The sequence below is a fragment of the Rhineura floridana genome, chromosome 20, assembly GCF_030035675.1.
Source record: "Rhineura floridana isolate rRhiFlo1 chromosome 20, rRhiFlo1.hap2, whole genome shotgun sequence".
NCBI classification, from domain to species: Eukaryota; Metazoa; Chordata; class Lepidosauria; order Squamata; family Rhineuridae; genus Rhineura; species Rhineura floridana.
In genome coordinates, this window is record NC_084499.1 from 19,993,609 (window position 1) to 20,020,567 (window position 26,959).

The window sequence follows — 26,959 nt, forward strand, 5'->3', positions numbered from 1 at the left end:
ACATGCAAATTGAATCAAATTCTGCTCCATAACTAGCCATTTCTGATATAATTGCTTCTGAGTAAGGCTGGAGACGGGCAACAGCTTTTAAGAAAGTCGAAAGTTGCTTGAGAGTCCTCTCTTTCAGTGGTTTACAGAAACGATTCTGCCACTATTGCTTGCGCTAAGCGCAATTTTGTAGGGCTTTTTTGAAGCGATCTTTTGCTCTTCCCCATCTTTGGCTACCTGATTTTTTAACTGCAGATGCTGGTGATTGAACCTGGGAACTTCTGCATGCAAAGCCCCCTTACATTGGATTGTCATTCCAGTAAGGCAAACATAATTGGCACATACAATGTGAAACGTTTCTTAGTGGGGACTCCGTTCAGAGTAAAACCACTTTTTAAACTCAGAAAAATCAGAAAACAAGACACTTTAGGGCTTGTTCCAGGCACTCCTTAATTTGAACAATGTAAAGGTTTTAGCAGTGGGATTGCTAAGTGGCCAGAGAAAACAATAATTTGCCTGCCCTCATGCCTTTAGCAGTTTGATTTGTAGAACCTGACAGGTGAAGCTTGTCACAGCATGGAATCAATGTCCATAGATCAAGCTGCTAAAAAAAACAAAAAGTAGTTGGCCAGCCTTTTTAGAGGTGTGCAGTCCTAAGGATACTTTACCTGGAAGTAAATTCCATTGAAGGGCCAAAGACCTATCTAGTCCACCCTCTGGAAAGCCCACAAACAGGACATGGAGCCAAACCACGATCCCTATCAATCACTGGAGGTAGTGCATGTGCAGTGATCATGACTAGTAGCCATTGGTAGCCTTATCTCCATTTGTCTAACTCCATCTTAAAGCCATTCAAATGGGTGACCATCACTGCATCTTGTGGAAGGGAACTGTATCGCTTAACTATGTGCTGTGTGAAGATGCACAGGGTTTCTGGAGGTATGGATGAGAAAAGGGCACATACTTCCATCTATGATGGAATTGCCCCAAAGTGTTGCTTTTCTTTTGTTGGGTATTTGAAGAAATCCAATAGATTATCTGAGAGCCAGTGTGGCACAGAGCTTGGAAAAGTTACTTTTTTTTAACTACAACTCCCATCAGCCCAATCCAGTGGCCATGCTGGCTGGGGCTGATGGGAGTTGTAGTTTTAAAAAGTAACTTTTCCAAGCTCTGGTGTGGCATAATGATTAAGGTGTTGGACTGCGACCTGGGAGACCAGGGTTCAAATCCCCACACAGCCATGGAGCTCACTGGGTGACCTTGGGCCAGTCACTGCCTCTCAGCCTCAGAGGGAGGCAATGGTAAACCGTCTCTGAATACCGCTTACCATGAAAACCGTATTCATAGGGTCGCCATAAGTCATGATCGCCTTGAAGGCAGTCCATTTAATTTCAAACTGGCATATCCTAGTCCAACACATTAACCACTACACCACACTGGCTCTATGCCAATTTAGGTAACTCTTAATAGCAGAAAGGCTTGAGATAGAAGATCAGTGAGCGGTATCTTGGGAACTCCATGCTGCACACTATGGAACTTGTGAAGAGAGACAGAAGACTCAGACTTGGGGCTGTATTCAGCGTTAGGTCCATTAATTGCAATGGGTAAAACTGAGTTGAATACAACCCTAAGCGCTGACTTTTGTTGTTTATTTATTTTTAATGACTTTGATTGTACTTCTGTGGATTTCTCTCACATGTTTGTTTCTGCTTGGTTGCCTTGCCTTTTTGTAAAACGAATACTTACTTTTTTTAAGCCACCTATGTACTGTGTGAAGAAGTCCTTCCTTTTGTCTGGCCTGAATCTCCTCCTCTCCCCAGTTCGGCTTCATTGGATGATCCCACTGGATCCTAATATTATGAAAGAGGGAGAAAAGAAATATCTCTGTCCTCTTTCTCTACACCTTGCATCATCTGATAAGCCTCTGTCATGTCCTTCCTTACTCGCCTTTCTTTCCTGAGCTAAAAAGATCCAAATGTTGTAACCTCTCCTCACAGGGGCGTTGTTCCAAGCCCTTGATCATATTGCTTACCCTTTTGTTCAGGGATGGGACATCTGGTGCCCTCTGGATGTTGCTGAACTCCAACTCTGTTACTCTTTCAACAAGCCTTTTAAGTTGAGACCTTATCCCAGTCTGCTTCTGTGTTGGAATTGCTTTTTAATATGTTTTTAAACCTTTTTTAAAAAAGTTTTTTAACCTTTTTTAAAAGATGTCTTCAAAGCTTTTTTTAAAAAATGTTTGTTTTGTATTTTATTAATGTATTTTAAAGTCTTTTTAAGGATGTTTTAAAGTGTTTTTAGTGCTTTTGTTTGCCCAGCTGAGCTCCAATACTGTTAGAAAACTAAGAGGAAGGGAAGCAGTTTTGGGAGACATTTCAAGGGGAGAGTCAGGTAGCGTGGGAAGAGTTTTCCCCCTTCCTCCTGCAGAATTCTCTCCTCTGTGGGCCTGTGCCCTTTCCAGGGTTGGTCGTGTAGCAATGGTGCCCCAGAGGAAGAGTGTCTTTGGTGCCCTCTCTCCAGTTCTTCAACCAGAGGGCCACATTCCTTTCTGGGCAACTTTTCAAGGGCCACGTGCCAGGGGTGGGTGGAGCCAGAGGCAAAAGTGGGCGGAGTAATGAATGCAAATGTTACCTTTGTCCAGTTTCTACACACACACGCACCCCTCTCTTTCAGTCCTCTATCCAGACAAGCAAGGAACATGATCATCGTTGAAGGACACATTCTAGCCAAGCAAAAACACTCAGGTGGCAAAGCAGGGCCAGTGAGAGTTACGGGCTGAGGAGAGTCCCAAGGGCCATAAAGAGAAGCCTGGAGGGCCACATTTGACCCCTGGGCCTAAGCTTCTCCACCTCTGATGTAAGGTGTTAAAGTTGCAGATGTGGATCTGGACACAATAATTCACACGTGTTCAAAGAACTGTTTGTATTAATTTATTTCAGCTGCTGAGGGGATCGTTCAGAGCAAGGGGATCAGGCATCCCCCCTGACCCTAGCATGATAGGCAGTTGCCCTGACATCCGGCCCTGCCTACCTCCCGCATACAAGTCCTCAGCAAACTCTGATTTGTGAACTCGCATTTCCCAAGATTTCTCTTCCTCGCCCTGCTCCTCTGCCTTTAACAGCAACCCTAGAGGCAAAAAGATGAAGGGCCCTTTGCCACAGAGACCAAAGCCTCCAGCGTGATTGCCTGCCTGACAGGCTGCTGTCAAGAATGCAGGAGCGGGAGAAAGGGGGAAAGTTGGCAAACCTGGCGGCGGCTAAAGCCAGGCGCTGGCTTAATTTGTGCACGTCAGGCCGCAGTGAAAGGCACGCTAAATGGAGGAGTGTTGGAGTCATGTGCAGAGAAATAAAAATCCAGTCAAGGGCCAGGCCTACTTCTTGTTAACTTCACCCCCCCTTTTTAATTTAATTTAGTTTATTATTATTATTATTTGCACTGCTACTGGAGAGAAGGTGGATCGGGCCCCGGAAATTTAATGAGCAACCAGCGATGGGAGGGAGTTGATGCGAGCCCTGCCTTTCATCGGAGGAGTCTCTTTGGTAACGCTCTCCGCAGGCAGGCAGGCAGGCAGGCAGGCACGCAAATGGGGAGGGCAGGGGGGGCGGGAGAAGCGCCTGTGCCACTTCTGGCTCTTTGCAGGCCTCAGCAGAACGCAGAGTCTATTTTCTGCCATTTCCTGTTCCATGTCACCATAGCAACCATGCTGGCTCAAGGAGTCTTGCCTTCCATCTTTCCACTCTTTGCTCCCCCCCGTACGTGTGTGTGTGTGTGTGTGTGTATATATATATATATATATATATATAAATATCTCCCTCATCTTCCTCTCCCTGAATTTAACTCTTTCCCTCTCTGTTCTTCTGCAACCCCTCCTTTACAGTCCTAAATTCTAATTATTTTATTTTATTTTTAAAAAGCTATTCATTAGTCGACTGGCTCATCAAAGAGTTGAAGGACATTTGTGACGGATCAGGCCAAGGCTTCAGATCTAGTCTAGGGTGGCTGTGGGCCCTCTTTTTCAGGGCACAGCCCTCTATTTTGAAAGGCAGTTCTCTGTTGCAGAGCCTTTGGCCCTTCAGATGTTGCTGAACTACAACTCCCATATCCCTGGCTATTGATTGCAGGCAGGCGCCTTCGCTGTCCACTTTTCGGCACTGGCTTCAAATGATTTGTTTAGGCAAGCCTATCCAGATGTGTGAGAAATTCGATTCAGTTCACATTTCAAGCCGAATTTATCAAGTTCACACTTTTTGAAAGAATATGCGAACCAAACCACGGCCATCTTTCAAAATTTACACGTATTCAAATTTTGTGATGCAGCTTGCGAACGAAACAATCTATATAAAAATACATATGTTAGGGGAAAGTGCATAAAATGAATATATGAGTGAAAATAACATATGAAATGCATTATATGATGAGAAATCACTTGCAAAAATGTGTACCTTACTCAAAACTTGTTTTTTTAGGAGAAATTTCCGCTACAATGCTGGAGAATTTTCATAAGGATTTTTTTTTTTAAAATGGCAAATTGCAGCAGAAATGTGGAGCGCTGAATTTAAGATTGGAAAAATGAGAAACTGAGAGAACCGAAAGTGACAGATCTTTCCTTCCCTACTTCTGAGAAAGATCATGGATAGGATTGTGCTTTGAAATCATGAGCTGGAAAACCCACAGAGTGTCGTCTCGGTGACTCGGTGACTAAGGCGGCAATCCAAAACCCACTTACCTGGGAGTAAGACCCAATGAACTCAGTGTACCTTGCTTGGTGGATGTTAGTGTACATCACATACTGTACATATTGGTATGCAGTTCTGCCTCATACACACCGTTTCCCCACATATAATGCCGTTTTGAATGTTATTTCACAGATGTATGCATTTTTGTACACACTTTCCTCTTATGCACACATTTTTTGACACAATCTTGGGTTCAAGGACGGCACCAGAAATTCAGAGGAATGCAAATTTGACAGAGTAGCTGCGTTTTGTTTCATGTCTTGTTTAGGGAAGTGCAAATTTGTCTGAATTGTATTAAAATGCGAATTTGTCTCCTGTTCCCTAACTCAGAAGAATGCTACAGGTGAGGTATAAAGGAGAAGGAAGCCAAGACTGCTGTTAATATATCTCAGGATTCTTGCCTGCCTGTTTATAGCATCAGGTCGTGGTAGCCAATAACTCAGCCGATTGCTTGGCAAACCCAATTTCTTCGTTAATAGGCCCTCGACACAGTAAATACTAGTGGGTTTTTTTTTGCCACTTCCACTCTTCCTCACCATTGTGTTGGCCATCATCCTTGAAATATCAATTGATCAAAGACACAGTAGAATCCTAATTACCTCCTCCTGCTTGGCTCCCTCATCAGGGAGGCTTCAGGACAGCCACTGTTGCTTTCCTTTGCAGGCAGGAATAACTGGAGAGGTGTCTTTTGTCATAAACAAACCCACCCGAAGCTCCCATACCTCTCTTAAAAAAAGGGGCTGTTGATAGACCGAGAAGGAACGATAGAGAGAAATGCTTATTTATGTATTCATGCGTTTATATCCCACCTTTTCCGCACAGACCTTAAGGTGCTGTATGTGCTGCTTCCTCTTATTTTTATCCTCACAACGACCCTGTGAGGTAGGTTAGGCTGAGAGAAGGCGACTGGCTCACGGCCACCCAGTGAGCTTTGTGGCTGAGTGTGGGGATTTGAACCTGGGCCTCTCATGCTGTAACCACTAGACTACAGTAACCCAATCAGAGAAGGCCCCAGACTCCTACAAGCTCTGAGCAATACAGGCTGTTTCTGCCAGGCCTTAGTCTTCAGCATCTAATGCAGAGATAGCCAATGTGTCACCCCTGATCTAATACAAACTCATCCCCTTCCAGTGGCTCATCATCGTATGAACCTGTCTGGTCTCCAAGACACGCCGTGCAGCCCTGCCTTTCTAGAGAGTGACAGCATGCCATATTTTTATAGCAGACAGTCTTTGATTGGAAGGAGCCCTTTATTTGAAGATATATCTGTCTGGTCCAAGTCCAATTGAACCCTAAGGAAGGATGGGGTGAGGGCGGAAATTGGCTATTCACATTTAGCATCCCGACAGAACAGACCCACAGGTCACCTGGTCACAGTCTTCCCCCCCATGGGGTGAGGAGGATGAGGATGTAATTGATTTATATGCTGATTAATGCCAAAATCGGCTTCTAAGAGGTTTACAAGTATAAAACCCAGTTACACAAACATTGAGATATAAACGTCCATAATGAAAACACACAAGGAAACGACCCCGTTAGAACACTAAAATATAACCGTCCTTAATTAAAATAGGCAATAAAACACTCCAATTTAAAAACAATGCAGCAATTAAAACAGGAGATTCAGGTCGAGATGCCTGCGTAAGCAGGTGCCATCTTCAGAAGCCAGTGGAATGCCAATACAGATGGAATTTCATTTGCAGCCATTCTGTCTGAATTGGCGTCGGCCCACATAAATTACCCTATGCACATTTCATGCATGTGTCTGCCCGCTTTTGATCTCTTTTCAAAGTGCTGCATTGCCCTGTTTTGGGCTCTATATTGCCCCAACGTGAGATGAGAAGCCCTGCGCATGGAGCAGCTGAGAGTGGGTGACAACAGCAGCCAGAGAGGGGTTAATTGCTTCCCTTGAAATGGGCTCATCCCTATGGGGCTCCCTCTCTTTCTGATTTTGCCCAGGCAGCCATGGAAAAGCAAAGCCATGGGAGACCTTTTCCCCCCTAATTCAGCTGTGTACAGCTTCCGAAGACAGCATTGGACAGCTGCGTTCACCCAGCTTGGCCTTGCAGATGGATGGCGAAAAGTGTGTGTGTGTGTGTGTTGGAGAAATCTAATTGTCTGCTGTCTACTGCATCAGGCAACTTGCATGAGCCCTCCCAGGCAATCCGGTAAATGCAGTTCAGCTTGCTCCTTTCCTGCCTTGGAGCTGGCGTGTGATTTAATTGGTATCCCAACGTGGGGCCATCCAGATGTTGCTGGACTCCAAACCCCATCAGCCCCAGCAAGCATAGACAGTGGTTGATGGGAGTTAGGCAGCTGCCTCCTATTGAGTCAGAACACTGGTCTGTCTAGCTCAGTATTGTCTACACTGACTGGCAGTAGCTCTTCAGGGTTTCAAGCAGAGAGTCTCTCCCAGTCCTATCTGGAGATTTTATTTATTTATTTATTTCAATTTTTATACCGCCCATAGCAAGGCTCTCTGGGCGGTGTACATTGGGTAAAAAATATATATTTGCATTCAATTTAAAAAACCACCTGATCATCAAATCAACAATTTAAACATACAACAAAAGTGAGATTAACATAATAAACCCATATTAAATACAAATCAAAAGTAATTAGAAAAAAAAGATGAAACATATAACTATCTTTACAAACATTAAATACAAATACTAAAATACTAAAAATATTAAAATGCCTGGGCAAAGAGGAAGGTTTTCAACTGGCGCTGAAAAGATAGTAAAGTAGGCGCCAGGCGTACCTCGTCAGGAAGGGTGTTCCATAGTTCGGGGGCCGCTACCGAGAAGGCCCTCTTTCTTGTAGTCGCCTTCCGGGCGTCTTTCTGAGTAGGCATCTGGAGGAGGGCCTTCAATGTTGAGCACAGTGTACGGGTAGGTTCATATCGGGAGAGACATTCCATCAGGTATTGCGGGCCCGTGCCGTGTAAGGCTTTATAGGTTAAAACCAGCACCTTGAATCGGGCCCAGAAACATATAGGCAGCCAGTGCAAGCGGGCCAGAATCGGTGTCACATGTTCCGACCGCTTGGTCCCGGTTATTAATCTGGCCGCTGCATTCTGCACAAGCTGCAGTTTCCGAACCGTCTTCAAGGGCAGCCCCACGTATAGTGCACTGCAGTAGTCCAATCTTGAGGTTACAAGATGTTCCCTGTCCAGATACGGGCGTAGCTGGGCTACCAGCCTAAATTGGTAAAAAGCACTCCGTGCCACCGAGGCCACCTGCGCCTCAAGTGACAAGGATGGGTCCAGAAGGACTCCCAAGCTGCGCACCTGCTCCTTCAGGGGGAGTGTAACCTCATCCAGAACAGGTCGAACATCCAACTGGTCAGGGGATCCATTTACTAACAGCATCTCAGTCTTGTCTGGATTGAGCTTCAATTTGTTTGCTCTCATCCAGTCCATTATCGCGGCCAAGCATCGGTTTAACACCTTGACGGCCTCACCTGAAGAAGATGAAAAGGAGAAGTAGAGCTGTGTATCATCAGCGTACTGATGAGAACGCACTCCAAAACTCCTGATGACAGCACCCAGCGGCTTCATATAGATGTTAAAGAGCATGGGAGACAGAACTGACCCCTGCGGGACTCCACATTGGAGTGCCCAGGGTGTCGAGTAGTGATCCCCAAGCACTACTTCTGGAGACGACCTGCCAGATAGGGGCGGAACCACTGCCAGGCAGTACCTCCAACTCCCAAATCCGCAAGCCTCCCCAGAAGGATACCATGGTCGATGGTATCAAAAGCCGCTGAGAGATCAAGGAGAATCAACAGAGTTACACTCCCTCTGTCTTTCTCCCGACAAAGGTCATCATACAGGGCGACCAAGGCTGTCTCCGTACCAAAACCGGGCCTGAAACCCGATTGAAATGGATCCAGATAATCGGTCTCATCCAAGAGTGCCTGGAGCTGGGATCTTTTGCATGCAAAGAGGGTGTTCTACCACTGACTTTTAGTCCCACAATATCTGGAGGGCACCACATTGGCTATCCTTGGTGTTGGATCATGGGCTTAATTAACTCTTGATGAAAGTCGTAAATCCTTTCTGAGATGTGGATCTAGTAGGAGGCCGAGGGTACTTGTCTTGCATAAGCCCAGGCACATCTATCTGGTCCCATAAGGTGCTGTCACGCATGGTAGAGAGCATGCCCTCCACTCAGATGGTCTCCCATGTTCAATTCCTGGCATCTCCTGTTCAAAGGATCATGGTTTTCAGAGATCTAAGAGAGATCTAAGAGAGCCTTTGCCGATCAGAACAGACTAGAGATGGAAAGATGTGTCAGCTTTGGTCCTCTCAGTTTCTCATTGTTGCAGCCTCTTCTGATGTTGTTTATTATTATCGTGAACTTGTCATATAAATATGTTCAAAACAGCTCTCCATACAACACGAACTTGAATGAATGCGTTGTTACAATGACACTCCAATGCTACCGATCATTTCATGACAATTTTGTATGATAATCTAAACATGATAACATTTTAAATTATTATAAAATACACTACAAGTCATTAAAACGTATCAATTCATGCCAAAAATAACAAGCATTTCCAGTACCATCATACACATTAATCATAAAACCTGCAGCCAACTAGCAAATAATGGGTGAAAGATTTTTTGTTCATCACAGCTAAAAACTGAAGTTTACGCACAGCTCCTAGGGCTGTTGTCGTCCAACAATATCTGAAGGGCACCAATTGGCTCTCCGTAGTCCACTGTGAGTGGCAGGCATATCCCAGGGGTCTTTGATCTTTCCCAGCTGACTTCCTTGAGATTATGGATGAAAAGATCTGTCAATTTTGGTTCTCTCAGTTCCTTATTTTTTCCAGTCTGAAATTCAGTTCACATTTCTGCAGGAATCTGCGATTTATTAGATAGCACTGCCACACCAAAAATAATGGGTTTTTTTGGTTTTTTTTGCAGAATGGGTATTATGTGGACCCTGTAACCATGCCAGTTCTGCAGATCGACGACCTCGATGGAACGATCTCCCTGTGTCAGGCACACATGGGGTAAGGCGATCCTGCAAGTAAGCTGGTCCCAGTTCTGTGTACATCAGAAGTGAGAATTGAGTCCATTTTTCGTATACGTGATTGTGATGTTTTTCCACAGAAGACCTGAGGTTCAATCCATAGGACCTCCAGTCGAAGGGATCTCAAGTAGGGTTGAGGGACGAATTCGATTCAGTTCCCTATTGAAGCCAAATCTATCAAATTTGTACTTTCTGAAATTAGATGAGAACCAAAACTCAGCCATCCTTCAACATTTGCACTTCTCTGAATTTTGCAATGCAATTCTCCAACCAAAGACAGTTTACAAAAACAGATATATTAGGGGAAAGTGTGCAGAAAAATATAAATAACATACAAGAAAACATTATTTTAGGGAGAAATGTGTTGCAAGAATGTGTACATTAGTCAAAATGGCATACAAAAATGTGTTTATTAGGAGAAATTTGTGCTAAGATGGTGATGAATTTCCATGAAGTTTTTTTTAAAAAAAATACATAAATCCACAAATTGCTTCAGAAATGTGGAGAACTGAATTTAAAGTTGGAAAAATGAGAAATGTAAGAATTGAAACAGACCCTTACTCGAAGGAAGACATTGCTGGTGGGCTGGAATACCAAAAATGAGCATTCCACACAGCAACATTTATGGGATGTGTCCAACTTGCTTAGAGTAGCCCGATTGCAATTAAAGAGCGTGGTTTACTTAGGTTAATTCATTTCAGTGGGTCTACTTGAAGTAGAATTTAGCGGGCGACAACCCTTTGTGGTAGGTCCCACTTGTGTGCTCTGTCGCTGAGCTGCAGCTGTTGCGAAAAGTGCCCTCTGAAATGTCGGGTGGCCCAGCCTTCCTCCGAGTGGGAACCTGCAGCAAGGAAACACAATGTGCTGCCTCTGTGCACATGGCACATAGAGTTCTGTTGAGCAGACACCCATCCCGGCAGGGTTCTCTGCAATATGCGGACCACCTTTTCCCGCCTGTCATCTGTCGCTGGGAGCAGCCTGTTTTCTAGTAAGTTAGAGATAATTGCTCTTTCCTGCTTCTGGGAAATATGTAGGAATGAAGGCTCCCCTGATGAAGTTAATGTGCAACTAGGCGACTTGCTATTTGACTAAGTGGGCTTGTGAGTACATGGCTTTGAACTGTCCCCCAGCATGTGGTGCATGCCAACACGGCATATGGGTGTCACATGCCGATGATGTAAAGACAGACATGGATATGTTGCAAGTTCACTCTTTGCTCCGGCCCCTTCGTGGTTTGTGAATTCTGAGAGGAACTGACTTGATCTGTGGCTCCTGGTCTAAAGGATGCTGTGCCGTGCTACACTCTCAAGGCCCATTGACTTAATAGACATGATAAACATAGGGTTTTCTCTGAGTAAAGATGGGGAGAAATTTTATTCAGGTTGCATTTCAAGTAAGCAATGAGTTGATTTTCTTTTGTCTAATATTCCATGATTAAAATAAGGTTGATTTTTAACTTGATTTTTATTTATTGTTTGAAGCCTAGGGAGTATTCAGTCTGCTGTGTTATGACTTTTTCTTTTCTTTTTTTGGGTAGTTCATTTCTATATGCAATACTAAATGTTGGTACTAAAGATGTTCTGTTCGGTTAACAACTGTATTTTATAGGTTGTGTTGTGGTTTTTGTATTTGCTCTTTAAGATGTGTTCACGTTGTAAACCGCCTAGAGTTTCATTTAAATATAAGCGGTATATAAATTGTCTAAATAAATAAATAAATAAATAAATGACTAAGCCAAATCTATCTATCAAATCTGCACTTTCTGAAATAAGATCAGAATCAAAACACAGCCATCCTTTGAAATTCACACGTATCCAGATTTTGTGATGAAGTTCTCCAGCCAAGCAGTGTTTATTAGGGGAAAGTGCGCATGAAAAGCATGGACATTACTCACCTAGTAGCCAGTGTCCTATTTAGTCCAGCATCCTGCTCTTACAGTGGCCAACCAGGTTCCTCAACGGGAAGCCCCAAAGCAGGACCTGAGTGCAACAGCAACTTTCCCCTCCTTCGTTTCCAAGAAACTGGTATTCAGAGGCACGCTGCTTGTGGCAGTACTTAGCCATCATGGCTAGTAGCCACTGATAGCCTTACTCTCCTCCATGAATTTCTCTAATCCTCTCTTGAAGCCTTCCAAGTTGGTGGCCATCACTGCCTCTTGTGGGAGGGAACTCCATAGTTTAACGATGCGCTGTGTGACAAAATACTTTCTTTTGTCTGTTCTCTGTTCTGTCTCTTCCAGCATTCAGCTTCGTTGGATGCCCATGAGTTCTAGTGTCATGAGAGAGGGAGAAAAACGTCCTCCACGCAACACACGATTGTATCATGTCTCCTCTTATTCACCTTTTCTCTAAACTGAAAAAAGCCCCCAATACTGTAATCTTTCCTCATGGGGGAGTTAGTTGCTCCATCCCCTTGAACATATTGGTTGCCTTCTCTGAAACTTTTCCAGATCTACAGTCTTCTTTTTGAGGTGATGCAGTGTTCAGTACCATCTGTGGAAGGCTCCTATTGGCTAGTGCTTGTGACATCCCCAACCCACCTCCTAAGTTTCCTAATATATATTGAAGGAATCGGGCCTGAGATTTCTTCAACAGTACAAGAACTGACAGCTGAAACAGCATTTGACTTGCTGGCGAAGTATGTGTATGAGGCTAGCTGTGGAGGCAAGATCGTCCTGTGGACTTGCTGCGACTATTGTTACGTATTTATTTTAGAGCAAGGGTTCTCAAACTCCCTCCCCCCTACAGGGCCAGTGCTAAAGGGCGGCCAGGTCGGGCCCTGGCTGAGGGTCCCTCAGGGGCCCCTTGATAGAGGGAGGAGTAGCGCTCCCCTTCTGCAATCCATGGGAGAGAGCTTCCCAGCCACCCGCCCGTTCGCTGGCTCCACCTATCTGTCTCTTCTGTCTTTTGCAGCTGCACTGGCTGTGCGCACAGGGCTGCCATTACCCAAGATGGCGGCTGAGGTTTCCCTAAGGGGCTAAAGCCTCCGCTGCCATCTTGGGTGATGGCAGCGATGCGCACTGTTGTGGCTTTGTTTTTATGGTAATTAATTAATGGACTGCTTTCAAGGCTATCCCGACTTATGGGCGACCCTACGAATACGGTTTTCATGGTGAGCGGTATTCAGAGGTGGTTTACCATCGCCTTCCTCTGAGGCTGAGAGGCAGTGACTGGCCCAAGGTCACCCAGGGAGTTTCATGGCTGTGTGGGGATTTGAACCCTGGTCTCCCAGGTCCTAGTCCAGCACCTTAACCACTACACTGTACTAGCTCCCTGTTTTTATGGTAGGATATATATATATATATATATATGTATGTATTTACAATGTTGTAAGTTGCTTAGAGACCTTTGGGTAACATTATTATTATTATTATTATTATTTTGTTTATTTATTTATTTGTTTGTTTATTTGGATGGGCCAGTGGTCAGATGCATCATTAAGGCAGCTTCTTATGTACCTGGGAACCCTGTGACTGAGGTAGGAAATTTACGTGGCGAGCCCACTATGCGCATGCACCATGTTCAGTGATCAGGAGGGCTTGATCCTCTAGGAGAGGGGTGGGAAAGCCTTTTCCGCCCAGGGCCACACTGGCCTGGGAGCAAGCTTCCAGGGGCCACGTGCCAGGGATAGCCAGGGCCAGGGGCAAAGGTGGGTAAGAAACAGATGTGGCTCTTACCTTTGAGAGGAAGCTACATTCCAGCCGTGTGAAAATTGGAGGTTCCCACACCCCTCCCTCTCCATTCTCCAGCCAGGCAGGCAAGGGGCATGATGGGAGTTCAGGGATGCGTCAACACTCAAGGAGGGGGTGGCCTGGGGGCAGGGGAAGAGGGCCTTGCCTCGAGAGAGTCCCAAGGGCCAGGCAGAGAGACTGGAGGGCTGCATTCAGTCCTCCGGCCCCGAGGTTCCCCAGCCCTGCTCTGGGAAGCACTCTGGCACATCCCCCATTCACGGTTGCAACGCTTGCGCAGGAGAGCACCCCGCCGAATCGAGCCCGTTGAGCCAGATCTGTCAGCTGGCTTGGAGCCGCCGGGCGGGATTTTCATTCCGCTTGGTTGCATCCGAAGGCAGTCGGCTATCAAGTGCGGCTTCATTATCAACCTTGGCTGCCTTTGTAGTCAACCTCTTTTACCTCCTCTCCCTCGTTTCCAAATGCTTGGACTCACTCACTCTTTCTCTGCTTTTGAGGTTATGGAAGTCATTTTTGATTTATTAATTTTTTTATTAGGGAAAAAGTGGCATTTAAACTGGAAAATCTGTAGCCGTCAAGGTTGTCGATAAACAGGCTGGGAGATCCAGAGAGTAATCTCTCGGCTGGGTGACGGCAGAGGCACATATCTGAGTTGCTGGCAGCCACTCAGCAGCAACCCCCTCCCTGGTGCAATTCCCTGCCTGCTCTGTCAGCTCGAGGAGGGAGGGAGGGAAAAAAGGGCTTCAGACCTTAATTGGAGGGGGGGAGAGATTTGAAATCCTAGCAAGAGTGCCCTGGTTCACACCCACCTCTCTTCCCTTCCCTTCCCTTTGGCTGCATTTCAGGCTGCAGCAAGTGGAGGCTCAACTGTTAGGGCCAATGGGGCATGCAGCCCTCATTCTGTCCTCAACCAGCCCCCCTGCCTGTCTTCTTACTTACAACCAGTCCAAGGGATGACCTTGGCTCCCTCCTCTTCCTCAGTCTCCGTGCTGTCCCATGTAGAACTCAGCTGGGAGGAGGAAGATGGGAGCAAGACTAGGATGAGTTGGCTCCGCCTCTTGTTGGCTCTGGCTCCGCCTACTCTTGGGCTCCCGCCCTTCCGCCCCACCAGCCCCAACGGACAACAGCTACCCCGGGGCCAATGGACGGTTGTGCTTTTGGACTGGTAAAGCCAAGTGAGGTGGGGTGATGCAGCAGAGGCTGGTCCCTTTGGGCGCCTGGGGCCCTGCCCCCCAACCTCAGCCTAACCCCACTTCTGCTCGCTTCCTTGCTTGCAGCCAGTACAGGGGGTGGCGGCACTGTCCGTCATCTGGCTCCTCCTCTCAGGGTTGCCCTTGCAGAACTCAGCAAGGAAGGAAGTTTGGGGCAAACTTAGATTTGGTTGGCTCCGTCTCTCCTTGGCTCTGGCTACAGCTACTGTTGGGCTCCCGGCCTTCTGCCCCGCCTCTCCCAAAGGGCACCAGCCACCACTGGGTGAGAGGGGCGTGTGTGGCTTTGCTTTGGGAAGACATTCAAGGTGGCCAAGTGGAAGAGGCACAGACACACGGGAGGAGCCGGCCCTATCACGAACCAAGAGAACGGGTGGTGGAGCAACATCCGTCTGCTCCTACTGCCCCATACCACTCCTGCCCACTCCCCACCACCACCAAAGCAGTTGGAAGCCTTTATCTGGGGTTTGGATTTTAATTAATTCATCTGTTACTCCATTTATATCCTGCTTTTCTTCCAAGGGACTCAAGGTGGCATGCACGGTTCTCTCCCCTCCCCATTTCATCCTCACAACGTCCCTGTGAGGTTGGTTAGGCTGAGAGATGGTGTCTGGCCCAAGGCTGTACTCAGTGAGCTTTGTGGCTGAGTGGGGATTCGAACCCTGGTCTCCTAGGCCATTGTCTAACACTCTCACCACACTGACTCTTTCGTTTATGTCCCCCTTTTATCCTCCTCACAACCTGGTGAGGTAGGTCAGGCTGAAGGAGACAGTGACTGGCCCAAGGTCAAGCGGTGAGCCTCATGGCCCAGTGGAGGATTTGCACTCTGGTCTCCCAGGTCCAAGCCTGACACCCTAACTACTACACCACACTGAGCTGCATGGTATGAAATTTTTGTTCCTCTCAGATTCTCATTTTTTAAAGTTTGGTTCACCTCACGTGCCATTTTGACTCCGGTGCACATTTTTGCAAGCAATTTCTCCTAATGCATTTCTGTATGTTACTCTCACTAATATATTCATTGTATGCACACTTTCCCCTAATATATGCATTTTTGTAAACATAGTTTACAAAAAAACAGGCAACCCTCTCTCCTTATTTGTGTGTGTGTGCACGTGCAGCATCTCACATATTGGATAAGTGCAAATTGCTAAGGATGGCTGTGTCTCGCTTCTCATCCTGTTTTGGAAAGTGCTTGATTCCTTGCAAGAAGTTTAGATTGAGGTAGAGCTATTAAAGTATGGCTTCTATTTTCTATGCGTCTAAGTCTGCCTGCTAAGTCTGTTGTGTTGGAGGTTGGCATGCATTTCTGTTGGATTCGATCAGTCTCTGGTTGAGTGTTGGGATGCTGTGAGCTGCTGCATGTTCACCTGATGATGTCTCTCCATAAAGAAGCATGTGTCGTTGGAAGTTCTCAGTCATGCTCTTGGGCTGTGATAAATCTGATGAAGGCAGACCCTATGAGGAGAGACGGAAAGAACTGGGCATGTTTAGCCTGGAGAAGAGAAGACGAGGGGAGATATGATAGCACTCTTCAAGTACATGAAAGGTTGTCACATAGAGGAGGGCCGGGATCTCTTCTCAATCATCCCAGAGTGCAGGACACGGAATAATGGGCTCAAGTTGCAGGAAGCCAGATTTCGACTGGACATCAGGAAAAACTTCCTAACTGTTAGAGCCATATGACAATGGAGCCAATTACCTCAGGAGGTGGTGGGCTCTCTGACACTGGAGGCATTCAAGAGGCAGCTGGACAGCCATCTGTCGGGAATGCTTTGATTTGGATTCCTGCATTGAGCAGGGGGTTGGACTTGATGGCCTTATAGGCCCCTTCCAACTCTACTATTCTATTATTCTTGTGAAAGATACCTTTCCTCGGCAGGGCCTTTCCGCCATCTCAGTTGGCTCCGCTTGCTTTTCCACGAAGGCCATGGTCCAGATAGGTGTGCTTCCTTTGGAGAGCTGGCTAGTGAGGCAGGGAGAGTGGGCATTCTTTCCCCGCCGCCGTGCCCTCTTGCATTAGGCGAGGCCTTCCAGGCAGAACGGCTCAGAGGCAGCCTGGCTCCAGTTTGACCGCTCCGCCCCCCTGTCAGGCCCCCCTCCTCCCCGTCTGCCCCATTTCCTCATTCCCAGCAATCCGGTTGCGCAAGAACAGGATGGAGGTCTCCACAGGATTAAGGCGAGGCCTTGAAATCTGAGTTCCTTCTTCCTTGTTAACCGAGGGAATGAACAAATAAACCAGCTAAGCGAGCGAGTGCATGAGCAAGAGAGCTGGGTTGTTCTTGCGGAAACACAGGCTAGGCTATCAGCACACACACTGGCTAGACTACCAGGGTAGGCTACTGGTGAAGCACAGGCTAGGCTACTAGGCTACTAGCACGTGCACACACACACAAATAAGGAGAGAGGGTTGCCTGTTTTTTTGGAACACTGCTGTGAACTACCGAAAGAAAAGATGTGGAAAGGGGTTTCAGACCAAGGTACTTGTTACTTTGCAAGGTCCTTGATTTCGGAGGAAAATCACTGTCGCCACTCATGAGCTCTGAATATTAATTGTCAGGCTGCAAATACCCTCCAAATGTCATGAGCGCGACTGCATGGCAAGGGTGGGGAATGATTTTTTTTTTCAGGCCAAGGGCCGCATTTGCTTTTGGGCAACCTTCAGGGGGCCACATGCCAGGAGTCAGCGGGGACAGAGGTAAAAGTGGGAGGAGCAATGAATGTAAATGTGGCTGCTGTATATTAGGCTGGTTTCTACGCACACTCACACCCCCCTCTCGATTCTCTATCCAGGCAAACAAGAGTTCAAGATCAAGGAGGCATTTCGGCTAGGCAAAAACAGTTAAAGGAGAGTGCAAAAGAGGGCCGGTGATGGGTGTGGCCTGGGCAAAGTGGGTGTGGCCAAGGAGGAGGTGTAGCCTATCCAGACCTACCTTAGATCTTCATCTGAGGCCCTTCTCCAGGTCCCCCCCTTAGGCGTAGGCTAAGTAGTCCCTAGCAGCCACTGATACTGCTAGGAATATAGGAATGTAGATGCTACCTTATGCTGAGTCAGATCATTGGTCCATGTAGCTCAGTATTGTCTACACTGACTGGCAGCTGCTCCCTAGGGTTCTCTACCACTCAGCTACAGCCCTTCCCTTAAAGATAGATTCCAGTCCTCATGATTGTGCAGAAAGGTTTGATTGAGATAGGAAGCTCCTGTCAGATTGTTGGTCCGTTGAGCTCAGTACTGCCTGCACTGACTGTCAGTAGCTCTCTGAGGTTTCACTCAGGGAATCTTTCCCAGCCTTACATGGAGATGCTGTGGGGGTTTGAACCTGGGGCCTTCTGCATGCAAAGCAGGTGCTCTGTCATTGAGCTTCGCCCCATCATTGAAACATACAGTAAGATTCTAGTCCTCTTCGTTCTGAATAAAGGGATGCATTAAACAGGAACAGAGGAAGCTGCCTTCTACCAAGTCAGACGGGTGGTCCATCTAGCTCAGGATTGCTTATACTGACTGGCAGCAGCTCCCCAGGGTTTCAGGTAGAGAGTCTTGTCCTAGCCCTACCTGGAGACGCCATTGGGGATTGAACCGGGGACCTCCTGCATGCAAAGCAGGTGCTCTACCCACTGAGCCACTCTCCTTCCCTGGATACCACTCATCAGCGTTATGCATTCAAGTTGTGTAGCCCCAGAAAACACCTTGGCGGCGGCAGGCATGGCAGGGCTGACACACATCTTCACAACCCTGCCTGGCGGAGGAATGTTAAGAAGCATGCTCCAGCGAACCTGTGAGCTAGCTGGCCTGCAGCCACACGCCATGTGGCTGACTCTGATCTTTCTGGCTTTCATGGCTGGCCGACGATTGCCCGGCTTTCCTTTCTCTCCCTTTATATATCGGAGCTCCGTAACCTCACCCCAAAGTGGGCAAACCAGCTGTCTCTCCCACTGGGTGAGGCTGGCTAGTCTTTTGCAAAGTGTACAGGCTCTTTGGGGGGATGTTGACAGTGATGATGATGTGGCCTTGCCAGGTCCTGGGCTGATACGTTGGACAGCCACCTATCGGGTAGGCTTCAAGTTCGATTCCTGCATTGAGCAGGGGGCTGGACTCGATGGCCTTTATAGGCCCCTTCCAACTCTACTATTCTATGATTGGTTTCCAGGCCTAATTCAAAATGCTGGTCTTGAACTGAACAGCCTGAGATAGTCACGGGCCAAGATATCTCAAGCCCCACCTTGTCCCAGATGAGCCTGAAATTCCCCCACCATGTGAGCTGAGGGTGTAGAGGATCTAGTACCCAGATCAGCTTTCCTCAACCTGGTGCCCTCCAAACGTTGCTGGACTTCAACTCCCAGAAGCCCCAGCTGGCCAAGGATGATGGGACTAGTAGTCCAGCAATGTCTGGAGGGCCCAAGGTTGCAGAACACTGCTTTAAGGCCAGCGAGACACAGGTTGCATCTGCACCATACATTTAAAGCACATTTAATGCACATTTCCTCCCAAAGAACCCCAGGAACGGTAGGTTGCCCCTCACCAAGCTACGATTCCCAGCACCCTTAACAAACCAGAGTTTCCAAGAACTCTCTTTGGGATAAGCCATGTGCTTGAAATGTGCATGGATGTGCTTTAAATGTATGGTGTGGATGTGACCATGCTGCAAACACATGCTCACATGTGTACACACACACACCACACAGAGCGAGAGTGCTCTTCCTATCCTCTGATAGAGTGGAATGCCCGGGGGGGGGGGCACTCAGGAGGAACTGCCAGCCGGCTGCTACCCCCTTCAGCATCTGCCACACGCGGCAGTCGCCTCACTCTGTCTAATGTTTGGGCCGGCCTTGCACAGCAATGGCCAACCCCCCTCCAAAGAACGCAACTCCCCCCCAAATTTGAGAAATATCACTCACAGCCAATTGTGAGTGGCCGTCTCGGTTTGTTCCCCGCGCTCTGGAGTCGTTTCTCTGTAGCTGATTCCCCCCCTTGCAACCCCTCCCTCCCTCCCTCCCTCCCTCTCTCTCTCCTCCTCCCTCCCTCCCTCCCTCCCTCCCTCCCTCCCTCCCCCTCTCTCTCCGGGGGGAAAAAGGTCATTGCGCAAATGATTAGTCAGAGCTCCGTTGCTACAGCAACCAGCCGCTGTATCTGGGACAGGCAATGCATTGAGGACAACAGAGGGGTCGACCATTAGCGGAGGCTGCCGGGATAGAAAGCCTTTGTATCGACTTCCAAGGGAGGCAGGCGAGAAACAGGCGGTGGGAGATGGCAGCCCACAGCCCCTCGGAGCGCCGCACGGAAACTATAAGCCGGGCAACCGAGTCTGCAGATTTTTGGGTAGATAGATAGATGTTACATATATTGCAAAGAGGTTTTAGTTTATATTTTTGTGATGCTTTATCTTATTGGATTGCACACATGAAAATGGTGCACATCTATCTATCTATCTATCTATCTATCTATCTATCTATCTATCTATCTATCTATCTATCTATCTATCTATCTATCTATCTATCTATCTATCTATCTATCTATCTATCTATCTATCTTATCCGTCTATCTGTCTATCCATCTAATCTATCTATCTAATCTGTCTATCTATCTATCTATGGCCATACTGCCCTGAACATGCCTGATCTCGGAAGCTAAGCAGGGTCACGCCTGGTTAGTACTTGGATGGGAGACCGCCTGGGAACACCGGCTGCTGTAGGCTTAGAGGAAGGCAGTGGTAAACCACCATGAAAACCCTATATATAAAGATTCATAGGGTCGCATAAGTCGTCATTGACTTGAAGGCACATAACAACAAATCTATCTATCTATCTATCTATCTGATCCAGCCTCCTGTTCTCATAGTGGCCAACCGGATACCCATTATAGGAAGCCCAAATGCTGGACCTAAGCGGAACAGAACTCTTTCCCAGCAGGAGGAACACATGCAAAGGATTCAGAAGAAAGGCCATCAAAGGCCTCAATGAGCGGAGCAAGGTTTTCATCCAGAGCTTTTCCAGTCCAAGGTCCACATTGCCTCATGGGTGACCTTCTGGGGGCCGTATGCAAGTGGTGGGTGGGTGGAGGAAAAAGTGGACGGCGTGACAGATAACATCAGAAGAGGCTGGCTGCTGGATCAGGCCAATGGCCCACCTGGTCTAGCATCCTGTTGTCGCAGTGGTCAACCAGATGCCCTAAGCAGGATCCGTGCGCAAAAGCACCTCTCCCCACTTGTGATTCTCAGCAACTGGTATTCAGAGATAGACTGCACCTGGATGAGGAGGTCCCATTCTCAGCTAAGAGTGCAGCTCTGCTGGATCAGGCCAGTGACCCATCTAGTCCAGCCTCCTGTCCTCACAGTTTCCAATCAGATGCCCCAATGGGAAGCCCACAAACAGGACCTGAGCGCGAGAGGGCTCTCCCCTCCAGCAGGAGAAGAGTTCTGTGGCGCTCAGGTCCAGCATTCGGGCTTCCTATAATGGGCATCTGGTTGGCCACTGTGAGAACAGGAGGCTGGACTAGATGGGCCCCCTTTGGGCTCTTATTGTGTTCAATACGCAAACCAAAACATAGCTAGCCTTTGAAATTCACACTTATCCAAATTTTGCAATGCTGTTCTCAACCAAACAATTGTACACAAATCCATATGTTTGGTGACAGTGTGCACAACATGCATATATTAGTAAAAATAGTATACAAACATGCATTAAATTAGGGGAAATAGCTTGCAAAAACATGTCTGTTACTCAAAACTGCATACCAAAATAAAAGTGGTTGTTGGGAGAAATTTGCACGAAAATGCAGGCAACTTTTCATGGGGAAAAGTCATCAAAATTTTCATGAGGAATTTTCATGGGGGAAAAAAAGTCCTGCGAATTGCTGCAGCAATATAGAGAAATGAATTTAAATCTGGAAAGGTGAGAAACCAAAATTGATGAATTCATCCAAGCTGACACTATTTTTTGATGAAATTCGTGGTGCTGGGAGATGAGGTCCTTCACTCATTTAGCACATTTATATCTTGCAATTGTCTCTGAGGATCTTGACAGCATGCTTGATTCTCCCTCACTTTTATCCTCAGAACAACCCTGTGAGGTAAATTAAAAAAGAGAGGTACTGATTGACCTGAGTTTGTCCAAAGAGAGTTATATCCCCAATTGAGTGGCTTAGTATTTAACCCTTTCTCCTGTCACTGTTGCCGTGTCCGCCCACCACATCGCACGCCTCCAGAGTGGCAACTCAATAGTGCTTCAGATCCAAAAAGACCCGAGCAATATGATTTTCTCCAAATCATGCTGCCATCCTGTTGGAGCTTTGAACTCTCACTGAGACATGCAGTCCTTTCGACAGCGCCGGGGACGGTGAGTTTGCTGCACTGCAGGAAAAGAAATTCTGCAAGCGGAAGAGCTGCACCCTACAACCTGTATAAATTCTGCAAAGACGCACAGTTTCTCTTGTCTGGCACAATGAATTTTGCTTCTACTGTGCAGGGAGAGTGGCAAGGAGCTACATGATGTAATTCACCCCTCCATCAACCCCAACCAATAGAAACTCATATTCGGTGACTGAGGTGGCAGCAGATGTTGCTCATGTGCTTTTGAGCTGATTGTCAGCCCCGTGATAGCCAGAAGCATGCTGAAATAAATAAACAGGTAAACAGCAGTCCTTAAGGAGCTGAATACTTTGCGTTCAGTTCTGCAGTTACGAGGTGCCTTTTCTGTACTCTTCCCAGTCCCAGCATATACGTGTCCCTGACTGCCCCTGGTGTGTGTTCAGTGGTGGGCATATCTGATTCCGACGATGCCCATTTTTGTGGCCTATCATAGCACACATGCAATCTCATGTTATAATGAATGCATGCACATGGCACAAGCCCACACTAAATCCCAATATGCTTTGCAACTTACAGAGTTTTCTCTCTCTCTCTTGCTCTCTCTCGAATTCTGATGTCCCTTAGGGTTATGCTAGTGCCACTCATCTTTCCCAACCTGAGGTTATATACTGATATAAAATCTGTGCAGACAACTCCCTTTCCACTGCAGTTCACACATCCCCTTGTAAATAGTTTGTAGGGGGAGCCATAGCGCAGTGGTGGAGCACCTGCCTTGCTTGCAGAAGATCCCCGGTTCAATCCCTGGTGTCTCCAGGTAGTGCTGGGATCATATGTATTACCTCCAGCGCCTTCTCCTGAGTGGGGCCTTAGATTCCTGCCTCCAAAGTTCTGCCCTGAAGACGTACCCAGAAACTCTTCTGGAGTTGGCAATTCTGAGCTTTTATGTGACAACACTAGGTCTCATTTCCTAATGACTGACAGCTGGAGGTCTTTTTTTTTTTTTTTTTGCAGAAAGGACTAGATACTTTTTCGGAACGATTCCAGAGTCGGCCTCCAAATGTCTCGCGGCGAACTGATGCCACGAGACGAACGCATCAAAGGGAGAAAGGAAGTGCGCGGCATGCAGAAAGGAAATGGGCCAGAGAATGGGAGGAAGTGACCTCAGCGTGGTGGGAGTCGGGTGGGGAATCTGAACGCCGAGGTCTAAGGGAAGTAGGGCAGGATACAGATGGGGTGCAAAGGTGCTTTTCATGTTTCAGCTTTCCTTATTTGCAACTAGGAAAGGGCTACAGTTGCAGCTGCTCTTGCACATAGCATGCCATACGCTTCAGATGTTTTTGCAGGCTTCCCAACCCCCTCCCTTGGGAAGGGATGGGCGAAACTGTCAGTGTCGGTTTCTCTCACTTTTCCAATCTTAAATTCAGGTGACAACATTTCTGCAATTTTTCTTTTTTCTTTTTAAAAGTCCACACAAAAAATTGCCAGTATTTTAGTCTACATTTATCCTAGCATACATATTTTGTAGGCCTAATAGACACGTTTTGCGTTTTTGTTCCCTAATATAATGCCTCTTTGCATGTTATTTCCATTAATATCTTTTAATATCTATTAAGGCATGGTTTCCCCTAATATATCCATTTTGGGGCACCTTTTCTGCTTGGGAACTTGCACAATTTGGAGCAGTGGAAATTCCCAAGGATAGCTGTTATTTCTATTCTCATAGTTTTTTTCGGGCAGTGTGAATGATGTAGCTTTGCATTAAAATGTGAACCAGACCAAAGGTTATAGCCAACCATGTTCTACTTGGAGTGGACTCATTGAAATAAATGGACTTTAGTTATATTCATTATTTTCAATGGATCTACTCTGAGTAGGACCAGCATTGAATAGAACCCATGGAACAGAAGTTGCTTTGTGCAAAGCGCTGGGAGATAAATTTGATTCAGTTCACTTTTAAAGATGCCGCTACCGCAGAGCCCATCTGCACTAAACATTAAAGCAGTATCATGCCACTTTAAGCAGTCATTTATTTATTTTTATTTTTGCATTTATATCACACTTTTCCTCCAAGGAGCTCAAAGTGGCATACATGGTTCTCCTCCTAATTTAATCCCCACAACAACCCTGTGAGGTAGGTTGGGCTGAGACACACTGACTGGGCCAAGGTCACCCAGTGTGCTTCATGGCTAAATGGAGATTTGAATCTAGGTCTCCCAGGTCCTAGTCCAACACTCTAACCACTACACCACACTGGTGATGTCCCTGAAAGAGTCTTGGGTTCTCTAGTTTATTGTTGAGAGTTGTTATGAGACCCCTATTCCCCTCACTGAGCTACAGTTCCCAGAGTGGTTTAAAAATCAATCCTCTGCAGGGAACTCTGGAAATTGTAGTTCTGTGTGGGGTATGGTTGGCTCTTCTAGCAACTCCAGAACTTGGAAAAGTAACTTTTCCAAGCTCTGACCACCTCTCAGCACCCAGAACAAACTACAGTTCCCAGGATTCTTTGGGGGAAGCCAAGGCTGTTTAAAGTGGTATGATACTGCTTTAAGTGTACACTACAGATGGGGCCTAAGTCACATTTTCTGAAACAACACCTGAACTAAAACAGCCATCCTTTGAAATTTGACCTTCTCCAAATTTGGCAGTGCAGCTATCCAGCTAAGTAATGTCTACGAAAATGCATGTGCTAGGGTATAAAAATGCATATATGAGTGAAACCAACATAGACAAATGCCTTATATCAAGGGAAAACTGCTTTGCCAAAATGAGGCAGAATCCCCCACGAAAATGTTGGGTGTCAGGATGAATGTGCGCTAAGCTGCCGATGACTTTTCGTGAGGATGTAAAAGAGAGAAACGGCAACCGCGAACCGGTAGGGCAATGTGGGCTTAGGAGTGGGAAAATGAGAAACCCAAACGGAGAGATTCGGCTGTCCCTTGTTGCGCGCCTGTGAACGACTCTCCGCTGGGATTGGCGTAATCTGCTCCGCTTCCTCTGCTCGGCACAGCCTCATCAGTTCTTAGCCGTCGTTTCCCATTCTTCTGCCGCTGATTCTCCTTTCTGGGCTCTCTGCCATATATGTCTGGAATAGATTATCCACCTCGCGCTCTCCCTCTCCCCCCCCCGCCTTGTCAGCCACCCCCCTGCTCCTCAGAGGCCCCCCTTAAGACTCAGAAAAGCTTTTCCTGGACCAGCAAAGCTATCCCTTGACTTTCCCAGCAGCTTGTCTGTAGCTAAGATTTGATATTGTGTGTGTGTGTGTGTTTGTGTGAATGGGGTGGCGGCAGAGAAATTAAGCAGGGCACTTAAATTCTGCCTAACTCCAGGTTGTTGCTTTTTAATTTCCTGCAAAATATTAGCATTGATTTTGCATCCCTATGTGAAGGTTGTGATGAGGCTTACACACACACACACACACACACACACACACACACACACACACACACACACACACACACACACACACACACACACACACACACACCCCTTGCCTGAATGAGCTGCTCCCCCCCCCCAGCTGCAGCCCTAATTTTAATCAGCAAAACATTTTTGCTCGCTTGTCCAAGCCTCCAGTCCTGACTGTTTGTGGCTGGGCTTCTGTGGATGTGAAGTGACTGAAATGGAATTTGGGTCACATTTGATCTTTCGGGTTTGAATATGGGCCCTCTTGCATCATAAACCCAGCTCCTGTCTTCAACGGGGAGAGGAAAAAAGCAACACCACAACAGAGACCAGACACCTTGCAGACGGTACCTGCCATGGGAGACTGAACTATCCAAACACAATTCTTTTTCTTTCTTTCTTCTTGCCCCACCAACAACATTGTGAGATAGAGCAGTTTGGCCCATTTCACAGATAAGAAACTGACAGCCTCTTAGTGATATTTTTTTTACCAGGACTATGCCCCAGCTCTAGCCAAATCCCGGATACTGAGCCGAATGTGGGCGATTTGGGTCAACCTGGGATTCTGCTGGAGAGGGCTGAGGCAGCCCTGGATCTCCCTGGGTTGGATCAGATCTACCTGGAATAATCCAAACCTGTCAAAAGGCATGGTGGTGGTTGAGTGGCCCTGAATTGGATTGGGTGGGACATGCACAGCCCTAGTTTTTACTATAAGACACGGCTCATTATGAAGCAGCCTACAGGTCAATCGTAGTCCAACATCCCATTTCCTGCAAAAAGGTTGCTGGGGTGTAGTTTTCCGCGGTCACAGGGGGTCTTGGACCCCTTACTTTTTTGGTAGCAGTGTCCCTGTGAACAAGCCAGTCAACATGAAAGGGGAGCATGTTAGCCACTGAGATGGGTCTTCTCACTTGACTAACAACATGCTTCCTTTTCCTTTTGTGCTGGTTGGAGCCAATCAGAGTAAAAGGAAGTGATTCAGTCATGGAGAAGACTCTTCTCAGTAGCTAACACCTCCCTTTTCATGCTGATTGGCTCCTAGGGTAAGTGAGAAGTGAGCTTCATGGCAAAGTACCTTGATCTCTGAAATCTAAGTCTCACACTTGGCTTCATTTCAGAATTTTTAAAATCAAAAGGTTCCTGGCAATGTTTAGCCCCCAGAGACAGAGGTTTGGGGGGGGGGTCTGGGGAGCCTATGCACACAACGATTTTATTCGGATTGTATAATTCCATAACTGCAGAAGAAACAGTGGATCCAGGGGACGTGGTATGGCTATCATGAAGGGATCCTGCACTTCTCAATTTGCCACTGCACTATTGGCCACGGGCAAGAAAAGAAGAGGTGCTGGTGCACTGTAGCAGTGAGTCCCATCACCTCAAAAAAAGCATTGCAGGCACTTATATCTCTCCATCCTCCATCCAGAGCTCCAAGCAGAGCAGGTGACAATGTCCAGGCCAGAAGTTAAGGGCAGCTTTTCTTTTGTTTTAGAGTGCTCACCTGGAATAATAGATAGAACGTTATGGAAGAGATAGGGACTTGGAAGATGTTGATCAACTGATGCAGGGGTGAATTGTCCCACCTAAGCTA

The 26,959-nt window shown here is 47.0% G+C and overlaps 2 protein-coding genes and 1 pseudogene across 3 annotated transcripts in view; 2 read left to right on the forward strand and 1 right to left on the reverse strand.

Moving 5' to 3' along the window:
• Positions 1 to 26,959, forward strand: part of NTMT1 (N-terminal Xaa-Pro-Lys N-methyltransferase 1) — a 217,742-nt gene that overhangs the window by 81,877 nt on the left and 108,906 nt on the right. The window contains exon 3 of the mRNA XM_061604474.1: positions 9,661 to 9,749. The gene's annotated coding sequence lies outside the window, so the exon portion shown is untranslated. The remainder of the gene's footprint in view (positions 1 to 9,660; positions 9,750 to 26,959) is intronic.
• Positions 7,209 to 19,597, reverse strand: LOC133373973 (uncharacterized). Of its 2 annotated transcripts, none has more exons than XM_061604471.1 (2): positions 19,562 to 19,597; positions 7,209 to 9,961 (listed from the first exon to the last, which is right to left on the reverse strand). In XM_061604471.1, the coding sequence occupies exon 2, from the start codon at positions 8,299 to 8,301 to the stop codon at positions 7,414 to 7,416; it is 888 nt and encodes a 295-aa protein (XP_061460455.1). In that variant the 5' UTR covers positions 8,302 to 9,961; positions 19,562 to 19,597; the 3' UTR covers positions 7,209 to 7,413. The 2 variants fall into 2 exon arrangements, with proteins under 2 accessions (XP_061460455.1, XP_061460454.1); XM_061604470.1 differs by lacking the exon at positions 19,562 to 19,597 and adding an exon at positions 13,446 to 13,936.
• Positions 20,250 to 20,358, forward strand: LOC133374037 (5S ribosomal RNA; annotated as a pseudogene).